This window comes from Strigops habroptila, chromosome 6 (assembly GCF_004027225.2).
Source record: "Strigops habroptila isolate Jane chromosome 6, bStrHab1.2.pri, whole genome shotgun sequence".
NCBI classification, from domain to species: domain Eukaryota; kingdom Metazoa; phylum Chordata; class Aves; order Psittaciformes; family Psittacidae; genus Strigops; species Strigops habroptila.
In genome coordinates, this window is record NC_044282.2 from 27,639,948 (window position 1) to 27,660,431 (window position 20,484).

The following is a 20,484-nucleotide window of genomic DNA, read 5'->3' on the forward strand; positions in this document are numbered from 1 at the left end:
AAATATTTTTTAGCTTGCTTTTGCTATGAGCATTGTTTTGCTGTTCTCTCTTCAGGTCCATTACACTGCACAGAAAGCTCTGTTACCTTGTTATTTTATTTTCTAAATGTCTGGCTTTCCACCCACCTGAGCTGTCTTTAGGGACAGTTGGGCTTGACCTTGCGTATTATTCTTAATACTTGCAAGCACTTGTAGCTAGCACCCACTTGAGTTATGTACTTTATCACTGAACTGTTCAGCTGCTACTCCTCAACCCAGTCTGTTGGTATTTTAGAGCCTACAACACAGAACAGTTAACACGGGGAGATGCTTTAAAGTGACAAGCAATCTCTGCTGTGTTTTGCTAACCTTATCTCGTCTTTCTTTGAATTCAAGCACAGTGAACAGAAAATGTCATGGATATTGAATTCTTATGATGATATATGGGGCTGTTCTGCACATTCTCTCTCACTGCCGTTACTGTGGGAAACCAGGCATTTTACTTCCCATATCAAGGCACTATTCACAAGGCCACAGAGTGTCACAAGAGTTCTCCGAGTTAAATAAATAATGGTTTTATTTTTACTTTTAGAGTTGCATGAGATTGAATAAAGATTGTAATTAAGAACTGCTGAGCAGTTTCAAAATTTCATTTGGAATAGGCTTTGATATTCTTTGGTGCTGCACCCGATGCACACTGTCCACTTTGGTTAAGAGAAGCAGAGCCAGTGTTTAAGAAAAAAAACAAAGAAGTGCTCATTTTGTTTTTGCAGTAAGCATTCCTAGAGGTGTCTGTGAAGGAAAAACTCATTTGCAGTTACCTTGCTTCCAAAAAAAGGAGGGAAAAAAAGTTGTTTTCTAATAGAGCAGCATGTCAAGCTCTCTATCATTCCTAAAATCAACAGGTTTATACATATAAAGTAGCAAGTTGCTCAGAAAACATAAGACTGAATAAATACAGAATTCATTCTAGTTTAATGGCTCTAGTATGTGTGTATCAAAAGTATTCAAAAGACTCATGGAAGGCAGAATACAAAATTACTGCTGTCTTTCAGGTCTATACATGGTCTGAACTAAAGTGTACCTTGATACTCAGTGTTTTTTAATATTGATACTTTTATTCAACTATCCCAGAAAAGAAAAATAACTGCATCCATTTATGCAGTAAAATAACTTATTATCTTTTTGAACATTGTTTAAAATGATGCTCTGTATTACTTGCTTAGTGAACATCACAAAATGAATCATGGATTTGAATATGTATATTCTATAATATTTTTCAGACAACGGCTGAGTTCCATTTAGTTGGTTTTATTTTTTTTGTTACAATTAGGGATTTTATTAGTATTTCTCTGAAGCTTGTGGACTTCTTAAGTCTCTGAAACTTCTGAATGAATATTGACAGTAATATGGAGAAACTGCTACAAGTACATTGCAGTCTCTGTTGAAATACAGTCATTTTCCATTTGTTTAATTTCATATTTGTTTCCTTTAACTGACTTATTTTACAAAATGTAAACTACAGTGAGGAAACCAAGTGTAGTTAGTGTCAACCTCTTTTGACTCTGCCTATTTCCCCCAGACTAAAGGTGTTTTGATTTTTGCAGGTTAGTATGAAAGTGCCTGCTATGTGCTTTTTTCTAGTTCTAACTAACTCGGATAGGTTGCCAGGATGATATAGGATGGATTAATTTTCTGGTTTATTGTGATAATTATGTGGAATTTTTTGTTTGATTTCAAACAATTTATATTACATAAGAAATAAGTACGCAAGCCTTATATAAGAAATCAGTTGTAGTTTTCTAAACTATGCATACAAATATTTCGTCGACTTTAAAATAAAAGAAGTTGTAACGTGTATATTTTGAGGTCTTGTTTTTGTTAGTCTGCATTTACAAAAATGCATAATAAAACTATTCAAACACTGCAGAATAATTTGGAAAAAAAATGAAATTATATTGAACAAATGCTGAGAAGAGCAAATGATAATAAAAGGGTTAGTGTTTCAAAGGCAAACCTAAATACTTCTTTGCAGAATGATAGATGTGTCTAGGTTCAGTTAAGAGATTTTCTTATTTTTCTTGTCTGCTACTTAATTGTCCTATATTAAGTTGGATTTTTATTATGCCATTCAGGTTATCTTGGTGTTCACTGTAAGCTATCTTGTTTTAAAAGTATCTCTAGAGTGGTTTGTTGTATTTCTTGAACAACGAGACTATCCACTTACAGAATCATAGAATCATAGAGTCATTTAGGTTGGAAAAGACCTGTAAGATTCCTCGTGAGCCTTCAAGAATTGGAATAATTATTTTTTATTGAATTACAATTAATATTTTTAAGTCTTTGTTGAACCTGTGCTAAAAATGTTTCATACTACTGATTCAGCATAAACTTTCTTAAGTTTCCCATGGTGTCACATCCTCCTCTGGGCATCCCCCTGCTCTGATGTGGGGTCCTCCATGGGCTGCAGGTGGATATCTGTCCCACCATGGACCTCCATGGGCTGCAGGGGCACAGCCTGACTCACCATGGGCTGCACCATGGTCTTCAGGGGAATCTCTGCTCTGGCGCCTGGAGCACCTCCTCCCCTCCTTCTGCACTGACCTTGGTGTCTGCAGAGCTATTTCTCTCACATATTCTCACTTCTCTTTCCTGGCAGCTGTTGCACAGCAGTTTTTTCCCCTTCTTAAGTATGTTACCACAGGGGCGCTACCACCGTTGCTGATGGTCTCAGCCTTGGCCAGTGGTGTGTCTGTCTGGGAGCCATTTGGCATTGGCTCCATCAGATATAGGGAAAACTTCCAGCAGCTTCTCACAGAAGCCACCCCTGCTACCAAAGCAGTCATTTACCATTAAAACGTGAATTTGCAATTGTTTGCAGAAATCCAGTTTAGATAGTCTGGTGTAGTCCATGTTATTAACCACTTGAAAGAGGTGAAGACAGAACTAATTAGGAATGAAAATGCCTGATTGATGCCACTCATTTTATTTCCTGTTTGCTTCTATTGTGAACATTCTGCTTTTCCTAAGTAATTTTGAAATCTAAAAGTGTAGCTGTTACATCCTAATTATCCAGTACTTGTGTCCGTAATGTGCTATTAAACACAAACTGAGAGTTTGCATTCTTTATCAACAGGCACCACGCTGTGAGTCTGTTATGGAAAGAGACCAGACAAAAACCCATGTTTTATGTACCTGAATATATACATAAAGAAGAGTCTTAAGGGAGGCCTGATACACTTTTAGAACATATATTTCTGTTTATTAACTGAAGGCTGCTGCCTTCTATGACGGAGTAACAGAAGAAATATTTAGCCTTTTGCATAACCAAATAATACTGTACATGTTCAAAATGGTTTTTAGGTAATTTATCTCTTTAGGGCTGCTTCCCTCCAAAATCTTTGCTTCTCTAAGTTAGACTTAGCTCTGTCTAGGTCATAAATAATAGATTGACTTATGTAAGGAGCAAGTTTCAACCTCCGAGCCAACAAGGTGCATAAATCTGGTTATCAATCAGCTGCATAAAGCTAGATGTCTCTTTGAAAATAATACTGAGTCATTGGATATCAATGATTCTATAATGGAAATTTTTCATTAAGGTTTCTGTTGTTATGCTGTGTGCTTTATGAATGGGTGTTGCTATGGAAAGCAAGCTATGATGCTGTTTATTTCCATTAAGAGTCTGTATGGAAGCTTTGAAGCTACTTATGAAGTCCAGAAAGCTCTGCAGAAAAAAAAATGTATTTGTAAGGGTGCTTCTTAGGTTTACAGGTGGTTTAAAAATGGATGGATTCAACCCTATTGGATTTCAGCTGTAGGCTGGAATAGGTATGATGTTATCATGGACTGCAAAATTTTGAGGGATTCTAAAGGAGGATGTCACTGAATTCTAGCATTGTATTAGCAGATATGGCAGCTTGCCAAGACACTCAGAGCATCTCAAGAGTGTTATGTGTTAAAGAGTTGGAAGCAGTAACGACGCCTTCAAGGAGACAAATGGACAAATATACAGAAGTCTGCAAAGCCAGAGCATAATAATTGAATCGATGACTTGACTATGATAAAGTACAGGGTGGATGAAAAGGAAGAGGGTTGTTAAGTTCTCCTTTTTTTATTGTCAGTTGAAAAGGAGTCTGGAATGGATCTTTTGGTGAAGTCGTCAGTAATGCCTCCAGTGAGAAACATACAATTTGCCTTCCCTTAGAAATAGAAGTTCATCATTCTGTGGCGATGTCAGGGAAGAGAGCAGTGTGCTCTAAATCTCTGTGCTTAAATCATAGGTGTTTGATCTGTGAGGGAAATGGCTGATGGCAAATGTTAGTGCTTGAAAGCTCTTGTTAAGGAAGAAAACTTTAGGTTTGGATTTTAGGAAAGCTAGAATAGACAGAAACACTACATGGGGAAACAGGTCAGATTACTGTCTGCCCAGAGGCAGGGAAAGACCTGAAGGGAAGTGTAAAACATAAGGTGGACCAGCTACTCTTGCAATAGGTGATGCTGTTCCCGTTGACAGACAGCAGCACAGTTCTGACTGACTATAAGGGCAGGATTATTTCCATCGTCTCTAAGTTGCTTGCTGCTTTGACCATTAAAAATGATCACTTGTATGAATATTTGTACTATAGTTCCACTACTTTTGAATTAAAGGAAACTGTTCTACACGTGGGTGTGTGAGGAGGTATCTCAGTGTATACATTTTATAGTGCTGCTAAAATAGGATTTGGAATACTGCTACAGGAAGAAGAAAGAGAAGGGCAAAAGGTCATGTAAGCACTAACACAACCTACCAAAATAAGGTGACCATTTAGCCTTCAACAGAAAGCTGTTATGCCTTGAGGTGAAACCTGGCAACCAGGTTAGTATATGCAATATATTAACAATATATAGAAAAACTTGCAGGAATCGGAAGATGCCGTAGCCGAGTGAGATCACAGCGAGTGTTGGGTGGGCAGAATGTGATTGCTGTTTGGATTTTCGCCAGGCATTCTGTTTAATGTTTCTTTATCTGTCTCCCGGCAGCTTGACAAGTAAAATAGGAAGTGATTCTGCCTTATGGAAAAAAATATAAAGATATTATTCCCATATCGCTAACATAAACTTAGAAGCATAGTGTATAGAGAAAGAGACTGTTTTAAAATGCCATTTTCCAGACTTCATTATTTTTGTGAGCTGTGGCATTGTGAATTGCTGAAATAGATCAGGGAGCTGTATTCCTTCTATTGCTTTTAGTGAGCTTGAATTTTATAAGGAAAATAGAAGAAAAAGGAGTATTAAGCACCTTGGCTACATGAAAAAGGATCTTGCCTGCAAACTTGTACAAGTGAAGATGTTATTTTAATCTTACTGACTGTTTTGGCTGAACAGTCCATTTCCAGGTTCTTCCAGAATGCCTAGTGTTCCTAAATATGATCCTGAAAATGACTGAGCATTGTACTCTTCAGATGTTCTCATTTCTGTGACTGGCCCTAGTTCTGATTCTTATCAATAACTATTTGCCTGTATAATTCGCTTTTAAATGGAAGTTTTTCTTGCTCTTGATGCTCCAGTCCTCGGCACATTTTCTATTTTCATTTGTAGTTGTCCCACAAAATTAAAAAAAGACTGTCATTTCATAATGGGGGGTGACCAGCTAATGTATTCCTTTCTTAACTCACCAGAGAGCCCGCTGCTTACTCGTTATTTCATGTTTTCATACAAAGTCTATTCCATTCATCATCTGCCAGATTTTCAGAAATTAAATTCTAGGACTGTCTTGTTTTCCTCTCTGTTGATCTCTGGATCTCTGGGTTTTCCGCCCTGATAAGTTTCTATGTTACGTTCTCATTTCTATTAGATACCAATTTACTTTTTACTTTAATTTACTTAATTTTACTTAATTCTATACCATTTATGAGGAGATAGCCCTGTAAATCTCTTACACCTTTTCACTGGTTAGAAACTAACTTCTAGTACTTACAGTTATCTAATTGCATATGCTTCTTTTCAGGTAAGGTGGAAAAACTGAGACTGGGTGGAGAATAATAGGGCTTTATATCCTTCTTTGTAGCAAAGTAGAATCAACTTTACTTCTTGGTTGCTTTTGTAAAAAAAAAGGAAAAATCTGCTGAACACGCAGAAACCTTCATATTTCAGGTTACATTCTCTGCTTACACAGAAAGGAAATGCATTTTCAGTGTATTTTTATAGAGCGGTAGCTAGTGACTAGTTGAGTTAGTATCCTGGGGATATATTCCATTAAGTGGCTGCTTTCTCTATTTTAAGGTGATATTTAGAATGTGACAAAATACTGTCTGTATAACTTAACTGTATTCTCTTCTGTAAGCTTTTACTTGCCTCTTCCACTTTTCTATACGGTTTTGCCCTCTCATGTATTGTTCTTTCTAAAATCTGGACTTAATCCTAGTACTAGTGAGCAAGCTTAAGATTTTTTTTCAGTCTGAAATGTTCAACCTAGAATTCTTTGAGAAGAAATTCAAGAACAGGTAAGCTTAAATCTTGTGACATCCCGTGTTATAGCTAATAAATCCTCAGGGATTGAAATTTAACCATATAAGTAAATACGAATTTCAGTTTTCTCTGCCTATGTGCTGATGCTATTCAAGAGCTGGAACTGGAGAATTACTCCACTGCTCCAGCAGTGCACTGCTGCTCTGAACTCTCTTAGGAGGAGCTAGGATTCTGCTGAGGCCAAAATTTGAGAAGATTTGAAATTAAATGGGATTTTGAAGTATGCAAATAAGAAATGCTGAGCTATATGGCTTAATGGTAACATCAATTTTGAAAGACCTACTGAATCTTGTTCTATGTTATTTTAAGCCACTCCCACATGAGGCGTCTGGGAGGAGGCCATTATCCCATTTGCCTGGTTTTTGGACCATCTTCTGAGGCCTCTAGCATTCAACACCACCAGATTTAGGTGAAGCAGAGCTCAAATTCCACCTGGAAATTACTGTGCTCCTGTGATTTAGTTAAAATGAACTGTCAGAAGTGAGATAGATACTGTTTACATATTAAGTACAGCTCAGAAGCTGAAGAAAACCCTGGTGACACTTATTAGCTAGTCATTTCATGTCAGACAGGAATGTCAAGGCAAAGCATGCGTTCCTAATACAAAATGATTCAGAAGTGTGGCTCTTTTACAACAGTACTGATACTAGTTACAAAGTGCAGATGCTTACACCTGAAAATGTCACTGTTGGATTATACTCCTTCCCCAACCTACATTCACATAATTTACAAAACAGCTGAGTGCCTTATTTAATCTTCCAAAGCAATTCTCAAAACAACACATCATATGTTTTTACAGCAGGGAATCATCTTGAAGAAGATGCAAGTGACAGGAAAAAGAATTTCCTGTAAAGGCATTATCTTAGTCTCACACGCTGCTCTGCTTATGCAAAAGTGTCTTGCCAGTCCATTTTTGACCATTCCAATCAAAATTGCCAGTACTTTGGATTACCTGGAGTTCTCATTTAAATGAAAAAATATTGGTGGGTTTGAAAGTTAAGCAATCTATTTAGGGTGTCCACCTGAAGATTTAGGAGCCTGTTTGTCATCTTGTAAGTTTAAAAATGCTAGAGATGGTCCCTTAGTTTCAGCTTTGCTTTAATTAGTTTGTGTCGTATTACAGAAATGCACCTGAGGCTTTTGTGATGATAGCTCAACATTGTAGGCAAGGACCTGAACCTATTGAAGTTAATGTCAAAACTCTCTTTGGCTTCAGTGGTGCAGAACTGGACTGCAAATGAATAAACCAGCCAGCTGGATATATTGTAGAGAAATAATTATTGCAGAAAAGTTCTCTGAAGGTTCCTCGTTAGCACTATTGCATGTGAACTTTGCAAGCAAATGCTTGGAGCTAGTCTCTGATAGCTACTCGTTAGGCAAGTGAACTAGTAGCTGTGACTGTTGGTTCATGCAGAGGGTTTTCTGTTACTTTTTGTCATTTCTTTGAAGACTTCAAACAGTATGAATGTTTAAAGGCTTCACTCCACCAGATGGGGAAAATGATGCTTATAGTGTAGTACTTGCTTACACTCTGCAGTTATTGATATGGTGTAATATTTTTACGCTTGAGTAGGTATAGATTTTGAATAAAAGGATTTAATTAACACTGAATAAATGTTCCTCATAAGGGGAAAATTCTCTATTTCTGTTTCATTAATGCTTCATGCTTCTTGCAGTTAACTAATTTGATTTCAGTCCTGGTGTTCAAGGCCTGTGCTTTTCTTTCCTTCTGTCTTTCAGTCTGTCTGTCTTTTCAGCAGGCTTTGTTTGTGTTTTTTAGTTGGGAAGAGAAGATTAGCCAGAGAAATAAAAGAAAAGGAAAAGTGCAAAACATTTTTTTTCTTTACTTGGATTTTGTGTAATGCAGGGTGGACATGTATCTGTGACTGTGAATAAAATACATGTAGTGTGAAAAATCACAGAATCATAGAATGGTTGAGGTTGGAAGGGACCACTGGGGCTCATCTAGTCCAACCTGCCTGCTCAAGCAGTGTAATCTTCACAATTGAATTAGAAGTTTTCATGCAGGAATGTTTAGTGCCTCACTTCAGTCTTTGCTAGTTCTTGATGTTTATCTTATAAAGCTGATAAAATTTTGAGCAGCTTCAGGTTATTTCATACTTAAGTTCATGCTGTGATCCTCAACTTCCGATCTTGCACATTTTTAACTATGTTCTTGGTTGTTGTCTGTCTACATTTCTACTAACTTTTGCTATTTTTCATTCATTGAATTTTGTGAAGTGCTAGGGGGTTTTTTTTATAGTGCAGGTAATTAGGTTTTAACAGCATAGTTTTTTAGTGGCCTTGCTCTAAGGAAGGAGTTTTAAACAGTATTTCGGAAGTCTTAGAGCAAACCAATGTACTATAATAATTATACTTCAACAATCCAGTATGATAGCTCAAGGGAGCTATGACTCCAGTGTATAATTTGTTCATATATACTTGTCCTTGGTGGTAAAATTGGATTTAAAAAATAAGAAAAAGAATAGAAAGAAAGAAGCCAGAAAATTGATTCTCCTTGACGGTCATTAATATTTTCTAAAAGGAAGATAAAAAATGAACATGAGAATCTCATTGTTAAAGAAATTGTGTTAGCTTTGTTTTGAATAATAAGATTTTCGTCAGTACAAGAAAAGGTCTCATAGCAATAGAACCTAATTGTTATTTTCATCTGAAACTGGAAAGTATTCAATGGCTGGAAAAAAGCCAAAGAAAAAGAGGGGGAAAAAAAGAAACTAAAAAAAAAGAAAAAGAAAATAAAAGAATAACACGGATTGCATAGAGTTATGAGCTGAAGGACAGATTCATACTACATTGTAATATAAAGAAAAGAGGGTGTGAAGAAGGAGGGGAGGAGAGGGCATGTCAACCAAAACTGCAAGATAATGTTTAATTCAGAAGTATTTTCTGTCCAGTATTTGACTAAAGTGTCTTTCAAGTGAATAAAGAAGTTGATATATAAAAGGAAGCTTAGGGAGAAAACTGTGAAATTTGCACTGCATCTAAATCGTCCAAAAAAGAGTGGAGTGGAGTGGAAAAGTCCAATTTGGAGGTTTTACAAAACAGGAAACGGTTTGTCTTGAAGGATGCCTTAAGGACCAATCTTTGTAAATGAGTTTGTTCACTTCATAAATGTGTGCAACAAAAATATATTTACAGAGTCACAGAGGCATTGACTTTGGAAGTGACCTCTGGAAATCATCTAGTCCAGCCCCATGCTAAAGCACAGTCAGCTAGAGCAGGTTGCCTGGGACCATGTCCAGTTAGGTTTTAAACATCTCTGAGGATGAGGAGAGACTCCACAACCTCCGTGGGCAACCTGTGCCAGTGTTTTACCATCCTCACTGTAAAAAAGTATTTTATTGTGTTTGGAAGGAATTACATGCTCTTTAATTTGTGCTCATTGCCTCTTGTCCTGTTAGTGGACACTGCTGGGAAGAGTCTGTCTCTCTCATTTTCATTCCCTCCCATCAAGTTTATACATACTGATGCGATCTCCCTCAACCTTCTCTTCTCCAGGCTGAACCGTCCCAGTTCTCAGCCTCTCTTCACATGAAAGATGCTAGATTCCCTTAATCATCTCTGTGGCCCCTTCTTAGCCCTTACCTTGCTTCAGCATATCTTTCTTTTACTGGGGAACCCAGACCTGGACCCAGCACTCCAAATGTGACCATACCAATGCTGAGTTAAGGTGAAAAATCACTTCCCTCAACTTGCTAGCAACACTTTTCCTGATGCAGATATATGTCCACTTTAAAGTGCTCCATAACCTAGTCCTCCTTCACCAAGGTGAAGTCATCTTCATCCAGACTTGCCAACTGGTCTCAGGGGCCTATGATTCCTGCAGGCTGGTCATACATGTGAAGACTGAGGCAAAGAGGGCACTGAGTAACTTGGCCTTTCTGTGTCCTTTGTCAGGAGGGCCCCTGGCAACGTAGAGGCTAATGCTGTGCTACTTACTGCTTTGTGCCTCATTGAAAATCTGAAAGAACCACCTCCTGGCTCACTTGGTTCTCATCCTCTGCTGAAAGTTTGCTGTTCATATCGCAGACATCTGTGCATATACGTGTAGATGCAGTTAATGTCTTTTACTGGCAACAGTGTTTTAACATCTATTTTATTTTGAAATGGGTCTCATTTCAGCCAGTTAGCCAGAGTGCTGCCAAAGCCCACGTGCGAGTTGTGCTTTGCAGTGATAAATGAGTACAACTTGTCTCAAAATCAATATGGGGGGTTTTTGTTTGCATCCGTTTTCAAAATATGATGGGTGGCCTACTTTTGTGGGGGTGAAAAATTATTTTCCTGCTCCTTTGTGACATAGAATCATAGAATAGTTAGGGTTGGAAAGGACCTTAAGATCATCTAGTTCCAACCCCCTTGCCATGGGCAGGGACACCCTAGACCATGTCGCCCCAGACTCTGTCCAACCTGGCCTTGAACACTGCCAGGGATGGAGCATTCACAACTTCCTTGGGCAACCTGTTCCAGTGCCTCACCACCCTCACAGTAAAGAGCTTCTTCCTTGTATCTAACCTAAACTTCCCCTGTTAAAGTTTGAACCCATTACTCCTTGTCCTGTTGCTGCAATCCCTGATGAAGAGTCCATCTCCAGCATCCTCGTAGGCCCCCTTCATATATTGGAAGGCTGCTATTATGAGTCTTGTAAACTGTTGCGTAGTCTTTTGGAGTAGTTGGCATTATTAGGATGGATATTAACTATTTTCAGGCTGCCGATACATCTCCTCTGCATGATCTGTATTTATCTCATGAATGTTCCTCATTTCTTGCTAATTATAGGTGGTCTTGAGGGAATAGGCTTTCTGAGTTAAATAGGCTAGTGTAACACACAGAGTGTTTTTGATGTGTGTTCAAGTGAGAGTTGATTCATGTCACCTACTTGTATGTTCACAATCCCCAGATTTTTTCACATTTCTGTGGTGGGCATATGCTAGTGCTGCTGTACACCTTCCCCTATGGGCACAAGCTTCCCATGTCCCCTTGCCCTGAGAGCATATAAATTCCTTTCTCTTCTGTTTCCAGGATTGTTGAGCAAACTGTTTATTTTGTTTCTGCTTTAAGAAACATCAAATTTTTATGTCTTTTTGCTGCCTGTTAAGATTTTCCCTCTGTTCTATGCATTACAAATTTTTAAAACCAGATTTAAGCTCTTCAGCAGATTTTGCGATTACTGGTAAATCAGCCATCTGAAACTGAGAAGGGAAAGAGCTTGTGCAGGTTTTTTCTGGTTGTGTATTTTGCTTATCTAAAAAAGTCTCTCTCCATCATTTTTTTTCTGTTCTTTCTCTTCTCTTTCTCCCACCTGCCAGCCCCTGAAAATTGGAAACATGAGAGGCCTTGTCTGAGCATTAGATTAAGAGCCAGGAAATCCTGACTCTTTCCATGACTCATTGTGTGTGTCCTTGGACAATCTGTTACTATTATAGACAAAAGCTGTGCATAGTGCTTGGCTGAAAAATTAAAAGCACGGTGCATGATCCAAGGAGATTATTTGCAAATTTAAATCAAAGCATGGCAAAAATTGACGGGAAAGAGAGGCTGCAGAAGATGAATACTAGACGAGTAGTTTGTTTGTGAACTACATAAATTGTCTGTGAAGGGAGATGGCTGTTACAGTAATTTCTTTCTTGTTGAGGCTTTTGTTTTCATCACAGTGCAAGTGTATGCTGTGGTAGATGATGGACAGACAGCCCTCAATTTCAGAGCTGTTATGTTCTTATTTGAAGTGAAGTAGATAAGTAAGAGTGATGGAAGAAGAGAGGGTGCATCATTGCATAGCTGAATCTGCACTCAACTTCATAAATCCAACCCTCTGAGGGTTTTCTCAGGAGATGAGTTTGGTGGTTTCTATTGAATGCATGTAAATGCCTGAGGTTTCTCTGTTTGCTTTTCTTTTTTCACATTTCATATTTTGAAGTGTGTGAACTCTTCATCACGGGTTAGAGGAAGTATCTGAGACCTTTGGAAAGAGCAAAGGTCTGAGATTTCTAGGCAGTGTCACTTGGAGGTTGGGAAAGACAATAGGATCATTTACTTATATTTTCCATGATAAATCAGACATGAAAATGACTTCCAAAGATAACGGAATATGATATAACAGAGAAAGCTGCCTTCTGTATTGCTTATGTGATTTCTTTGGATAAGGCTGAATGACATGAAAAACTGTCCACAGGACATGCTGTATATTTCAGCAGTATATTCAGAGTATATTTCCAGATATTTTGATACCGTGTTTGTTCAGTGTTCATTCACATGACATTGCCTATAGCTTTATTTTGACCATTTTAATGGCTTGTACGTTAGCTCTCATTGCTGGACTATCAAGGACAGTAGTTTTATATTCAGCAACAACGTATTTTATCTGGTTTAAGGTAGTTCTTTCGTCTCCCCTGGTCTCTTGTTCATGTCACCTTGTCTCTTCCCTCTGTTCCTTGTGAGTTATCCAGTGACTATGTAGCTGTGCCAGCACAGCAGGGAGAGAAGTTTGCAAGAACATTAGCTTATTGTTTAATCTGCCACCAAAGAAACGCATACTTCTCTGGGGAAATACATTAGTGAAGGCTGCTAGGGTCTTTGTATATCTTTGACATTTCATTTGGAAAGAAAAAAAAGGCTGTGCTTGGAATGAGGGGTTTGGTTTTGAATTATTATATGCCTATGTTTGGGGTTTTTTTCCCTGTTTGATGTTGATGGTTTACTGAGAGGAAGGATGTCAGGGTTCCGAGATTCAGAATCTTCTGGTGGTGCTAGGGTAAGTAAAAGGTCATTGTCTCAAAAAGTCAGTCCTGCCCCTGCAGTGGAGATTACTGTCCTGGTGCCAGAGAGAGTGGAGTCCGTCTGAGCTCTGCTTGCAGAACTTTAATTTGCATTTCCCACTGTTGCTGCTCTGTTGACAAGCTGGGATAGGAATCTGATTAAAAGACACTTTTAGAAAGGGTTTAGTTCTGGATTGTGTGCTGTCAGATGTTTTTCCTAGATTTTGTGATCACTTTTTACCCCATAGACTTGCAGTAATTGGTATGGTTTGTAGCCAGGACCACATGGAACTCTTGTGTTTCATTAAATTTAGTCCCCTGCTATTGCAGATAATATGTCATATATCATCAATTAGTCAAGCTCTGTCTTAAAATCTCTTTGGCTCCTTGTGCAACCCTTCCTTTTGGAAGGCAAATTCATTTTCTTCGAGTGGCTTCAGAAGTGATCATTAACTAATGCATTCATTAAAATTTTTCAATTCTGTCCCGATAAGTATTTAGAGTTGTCTGATGCCTGTCAGGGGCAGGAATCCATAAGCCATTTATGAGTCTAGATTTGATTCCCATAAGCACTTCACCACATGAATAATTGCCTCCTTAGTTAAATAGAGCTGCTCAGAGCTGTTCGAATGTGTGTGCAGAATCGATGATACAGGGCGAAGTTCAGCTTCTGAATAACCATGTTGTTGTTGATGAAGTCACTAGAATCAAAAGGATGTGTGAATTTGTCTCAGATCAAAATTGTTTTCTTCAGTGTTGTTTTCAAAGAAATAATCCTCTGTCATCAGTCATTTTAAAACCTTCCTTACCATCTTGCTAATTTGATAGGCTAATTCTCTCATGGGTGACTACGGACAAGAAATAATTAGAAAGAATACACCTTAAATGTACTGAAGTCTAAGATAATTGTATTAAATCTTCTCAAAATACAAAAATCATATAATATCAGCAAAACAGACACCTAGGATGCAGAAATTGCATTGCTACATTCTTCAGTCAGTTGTTCCACACACCACAGGAAAGCTTTTTCATAGTGAAAGATATAAGGGACTTCAATATAGTCTATACAACCATTTTAGTTTCTTAATGTATCCTCAGTCTAATTTCTGACTTTTGAGAGTCAACCAGAGCTGAGGACCACACAGTCTTGCCTGTATCTCTGTAGTTGAATTTTTTTAATTTTGTACATTATGTTCTACTTTCATAAGAAACCATAGTGGACTATGGCCATAAATAAAGCAATAATAAACTCCATACATCTTGCAACACTTTTCCCCCCATAAACATTTGGGTTTAAAATTCTTTGTTTTATTTGCTTTTACTATTGTGTGAAATAATAGTACATCTTGATGTGGACAGGTTTAACTTGCAGGATTGGGGCTTGAGCACAGTCTGCTTTCAAAGAAAAAAACCACTTGAAAGCTTTTATCTTCAATTGTCTTATTGTTGAGAGAAAAATAGTCAAAAAATGGTGAATATTGTATTTTGTTATGAAGCTTCAAGGTCAGTAACTGCTCCTTTTACCAGGAAAACATCTGTTTTCATGAGTTTGAGCCTTGAAATGGATGGTTTCAGCTTTTCTTCTGGCTGCAGCTGGCAAAAGAATGTGCTTAATCCCTAGAAATAAAAATCAGTTTGACCTAGTAATGGCTGTAAGGTCCTAGAGGCCAGAAATCCACACTGTAAAAATACCTGATGTAATTTAGGCCTTAAACTCCTACACCATTTTGAAGCTTTGAAAATGTTTTATTACCCAGCCAGCATTAAGTAGTGAAATTGTTGTTTACTGAATGCCTGGCCTTTTAACAGGCGTCATGAGGTTGCACAAGAACTGAAGGACCTGGGACCAAAGGACAGCCCTGCTCAGACTGTGTCCCCCTGGGAATGAATCACAGCAGGCAAAGACATTTTCCTAAATATCCCTTAGTTGTTGTGATTTTGTGTTTTCTTTTAGGTGTCTCTCTATTTCATATTTAAATTATTTTTCCCTTCACCATCTTGGTTAGTGCTTTTATTACAGCCATATCATCTTCCAAACACCTGTTCCCATTTTGACTCAATCCTAATCTCTTGCCAAAAGCAGAACTCAGGTAGGAACGCAGTAGTCCCAATAAGGTGTTAAAAATAAAATAGTAGTTGATACTTAAATACCCATTTATATACACAAACAAATTAATCCTCATACCTCATGCAGGGAGGTATTTATTCTCATTCCAGTTTTAACTGCCAGGAAGCAGAGAGAGCATTTAGGCAGCTAATTTTTCAAACTTACTTTTTTTCCACAAAGTTTTCAAAAGACAACCCAATGAAGGCACCTGTTCAAACTATCTAGTTTCAAAGTGTTATTTAACAGTGCCACATTATCCTTTAATCTCCTCTGCCTCTCTTTCTTTTGAGTTATGGTAGATAGCCTGTTTGGACCATATTAATTGCATGTAAATGTGAACACATAACCAAATACCTCTCATTAAAAGATGTCATTTATTTCTGTTGTCCTCTAATGCATCCATTCTATGTCATGCTCCCTTTGCCCCCTCCCCACATTGTCTTGGTATTTCAAATGGTACTTCAGGTAGCATTTGGGCCTGGTGCATTTGGAATTGGATATGGAAATGGCTGTGTCTTACACTGTGGCAACATTGCGTATGTGACAATATATCCCAGCAATTTCAACATGATGTCATGGTGCAGTCTGCTTGTGTTGCATTTGTTAAGGGAGACTCTTAGACACCCAGTTTACATCCGTGTACTGGTTTCTGTGGCATCTCTAGCTCTAAACATTGTGGGAAATTAAGGTAATAGACCATTTCTTAGCTTTCAGGTTTGGGCAGATTTTATATATAAATGAAACACAGTTTGGAGACAAAAGCAAAAATAAAGTGAAACTCCCACCAGCCCGCTAGCAGGTAAAGTATTAACCAGAAGTGGTTGGCTTGTTTCACTGTTGCCTTCTTGTTTTTAAAGTACTTTACCACAATTGTTTTTAATATAGCTTTTCCTGACAGTCAGTTTGAAGGCAAAGCAGGTGACCTCTGGTGCTGCTCCATAGTTTCTCCTGTGAGTTTTACCCATCCGATGGTTTTTCTATAGGGTCTTGGTGTAAGAGATGAGAAGGTTGTCTTATGAGTGGCCTCAAACACACTCTTAACAGGCACCTGAATTTGGACAAAGAGAGAAGGATTAACTTTTATTAAATTAAAATTCAAAAGTGCGTTGACCTACAACATTAATATCTAATAGCTTTGGTGTCTTGCCAGTGCTAAATCCTGCAGATAACTGTATTGCTATTAAACTGAGAGTTGTGGAGATCATGAAGGAAACCCAAATAATTTTTTTAGTTGGTACTTGTAAAATAGCCTTTAGAATATACCACACCAATTACTTATCTTTTATTTAGTGCAGATGCATGTCTACACTCCAGTTTTTAACAAGAGATACTGTTTTTTCCTCCTTTGTCCTTATGTTTCCAGTTCAGTTCCTTGTTCTCTTTGGCTTTCCACCATGTTGCTTCAAAATTTAAAATAATCTTAGCTTGCTATTTTTTCTCTTATTAAGGGCAGAGGGAGGAGAGATTAAAAAGACAGGAAATACAAGCAAGAAACAGGTATGTCCAGCCAGGCCCTGAAGAGGATTTTGGCTTGCAGATTTTTACCTGCTGCTGCAGCTGGGGAACAGATAATTATTTTTGTAGTAATCTTGCTTTTCCTGGGGAAACAGTTTGAGCAAGACTGCTTGCAGACTTTGTCTCCTGCTGTAGTGTATGAGCCATAGCATAGGCTGGAGGTAAACCCTGACTGTGGGTGTATTGTGTGGGTTTATGGGAGAAGGGCTGATTGGTGTGAGGAGAAAAATATTAGAGGTAGTGGTTAAATATAGGAAAAAGAAAATTTGAGTTAATGTGGTGAATGGTTCAATATTAGGAAATAGTAGAAAAAGTATTAGTTTACAGTGAAGGGATCATTTGAGCTGGAAAAATAAGCTGGTAATAGAAGACTATATTATTCATTTTCCTGGTTTCCATGATGTAGTACCTGAAAGTCACCTTCCTGTTTTAGAGTTCGCTACAGGACATCATCGCTCAAGGGAAAGGAGAAGAAAAGGAAGGAAGGAGATGTTTGCCAGCTTAGAATCCGGCTGTGTGTGTTATTGTGCAGTAAAGACCTACACCCAGTGCTTCTCTCTCATTTGTCAGTGCTTCCCTTTCTTTAAGTTATAGTAGGGTTGGAATACAGTAACGGGGTATTTTGCTGAGATAGAACACTTCCTAAATCACATTGCAGAGAATACCACCAAAGAGCATCTAATTGAGACCATGCAAATGGCCAGAACATCACACATCTGTTTAAGCCAGCATCTCATCAAAGAAAGAAGTGCATAGTGTGCTGACTATTCTCAGTCTTACGCCTGACATACACAATACCTTATCAGCTTACTTTTGAGAGAGGTGATTTGATGGTACTGTTGAAGAGAAATTATGTTGCGGTTTAGTTGGCCCTATTTATTCCCTCTAGAATTACGTACAATTTACTTGCTTCGTAATCAACAAAATAAATCCATATATCTTTCTATTTAGACCTTTCTTTTAAAAGACATCAGACTATTCATAGTGCCTTTTTTCAGGGCTTTTTTCATTCTTTTCCTCATTGCTGAGATACATTGAGATTGAGATATTGAAATACATTGCTGAAATACTGAAGAGGTGCAATTGCTGCATACTACAGCAGAAGCAGTGTGTCACTCCTTTCCCTTTCTGGGGAAGACACAGCCATGCCTGGGTATTGTTGATGCTGGTGAGTTAAAACAGATTCCCAAGAGTGCAAAGAAGTCTAGTGGTACAAGAACTGCAGAAACACAACAGAGCATTAGACTGACATGACTTTGAGGAAATTGGCCTGGAGTAAATCCTGCCGTGACAGCAGGCTGTGTGTGTGAAAGTGTGAAACGGCAATCTGTGCGTTGGAGTGCAGGTCTTTGGAAGGGTGGCAAACACAACCCTCGCTAATTCAGCCTTGTGTAACACCTTTCAGCAAGGCTAGGAAGTTTATAGGAGCCATATCATATATTCCAGTTTGGTGTGCCAGTGATTAATTTCTTCATATGTCTCTAGCTTTGGGATGCAGCAAGCTTGCTGTAAGTTGACACAGCAGCTCGCCATGCCTTGTTTGTTTTAGGTTAATGTGTGTCTCCCAACTGCCCCATACATGTATGTGCTTAAATAAATGTGTTTTCTTCGGCAGTTTAAAACCACTTGATGCAGAAAAATATGTGCTGCTCAGATTGCTTGATTAGTATGATGTTTGGCATGGTAATTACTACAGTAAAAACCAAACATCATCTAATGTTGACTAAGAAATCCCTAAATTCTGTGGGTTTTGTAGCCTGGTTTGCTTTGGATCAGTAATTGCAATCCAACATTAGAAGTAAGTTCCATTCCCCACCGTGGTTTGCATTCAAGAGAGAAACTGTATTTAAGACTACCAAAGGTAAATAATACTGCTGTTTCTGTGCCTGTCTTCATGATGGGCACCACAAGAAGTAACTTAATGCAGTGGAAAGAAAAGTAGTATAGGCTAATGAGAAAGGCTTGGCAAAAAGACAAGGTAAAGACATGAAGTTTTGAGGCTTCTAGTATCTAGAGGTAGAGAAACAAAAGATTAATAGCATTCTCAACTTAACCTGACAAAAAAAAAAAAACCCAAACCCAAAGAAAACCCCCAAAAAAACCAACCCAAAAAACCTTTTCCTTGTTTCACACAAAGAACTACTTGATCTAAAATAAATAAATAAAACCCCAAACAAAAAACGTTTGCCTTCATAATAAATAAAAGCATGCAGAGATTTATTTTCTACCTTTTTTGCAGCTGCTTATAGTTTTCCCTCTAAAGCTTTTGCAAGCTGCAGCATGCAACTGTTACATTAGCAAAGAGACAGCTTGCAGTGCATGTGCGCAGCCTGAGACTTCGGAGGAATCTCTTGCTTTTTCTCATGTATCTCCATTACATTTCAAATCCAGCTTCATTCTTATAAGAAATTAATACTTTTAGGAAGGATTAGTTGAAAGAATGCATGGTGATTTATAGATTTGTTTCGTATAGATTTATAGGTTTATTTTGTTAATCCTGACAGGGCATTACCAGATTAAGAAATCATAGTTAAAAAATAAGTCCTTGCTTTGCTTACAATTAATTCCACTAGCAATTGAATGAAAGGAATCTAATTCTTCTTTGTTGTTTTGGTTATATTTTATATCTTCCCCAGCTTGAGCAGAAGACTAAAGTGATTTATCAGAGTAATGTTCTCCTAATTAGTTTCTTCCTGCAATGAAGAATGGAAAGCTCACAGAGGTACAGCACCTTTTGCATTGTACAGGAGAGGACTTGCCTTTCCCTGGCCTTCTCCTAAAAGTACTGAGGAATTTGGCTGTTTAGATGATAGGTCTACTGAAGACTAGTTCTCCCCAGCTTTCATTGCCACCTGTGTTTCTCTGCTGCTGTGGTAGTCTAGCACTGACCAAAAAATATGTTTCCTGTAAGACTTATTGCTGCTTGAAACAACTTCTCTTTGAGATGGGAAATTCCTTGCAGTTACATATGCTAAAAAATTACTTTGTCCTTCTATGGACTGAGTGAGGTAGGAGTCTTTCCTTCACAAAATGTGCTTTCCTCCACACCCAGCTCCTTAGGGGTTAGTGGGTCAAATTGCAAAGTTGCCATTCCACATATTCTTATTTCCAATTTGGATAATATTCCCAATATGGATAATAACCCAATTTGGAGGGGGTTAGCTTGTCAGGATAACATAGTTCCACAATTTGTGCTTCTGTTGACTTCGTTATTGCCATCACCACATCGTCCTGTCCAGCACAGTGCTGCCGTGCTTGGATGTGAGAGTATTCTGGATATGGTTTAGTTTCTATCTCCACTGGGGTTCAAGCACAATAGTGGTAGTCAAGAAGGCTTTTATACTGACCATGGATTGTAGCTTCTTACTTAATTAAATATTTGAAAGTTGGCTTGTCTGATTGTATCTGTTCAGTCAACCTGTAGTATTGTAGAGTTTTTTAGTGATCTTTTCAAATGACTCATATTCATCTAATCATGTTTTTGTTTGAAATTGCTTTCCATAGTAAAGTATTTAAGACTTGCCAACCTAGTGGCGTGAAGTTCTGCTGCTATGAGCACAGGCTGGTGGTTCCTCCAGCCAGGGAGTTTGCAGGCTACCACGA

General features: G+C 38.1%; 1 protein-coding gene across 4 annotated transcripts in view; it reads left to right on the forward strand.

Moving 5' to 3' along the window:
- Positions 1-20,484, forward strand: part of UBE3D (ubiquitin protein ligase E3D) — an 84,783-nt gene that overhangs the window by 55,583 nt on the left and 8,716 nt on the right. The window contains exon 10 of one of the 4 annotated variants that reach the window (XM_030489261.1): positions 15,069-15,190. The exons of the other annotated variants lie outside the window; for them this stretch is intronic. Coding sequence (XP_030345121.1) covers positions 15,069-15,077 — 9 coding nt within the window. The 3' untranslated portion in view covers positions 15,078-15,190. Of the gene's footprint in view, positions 1-15,068; positions 15,191-20,484 lie in introns of those variants that run through there. 4 annotated transcript variants of the gene reach the window in all.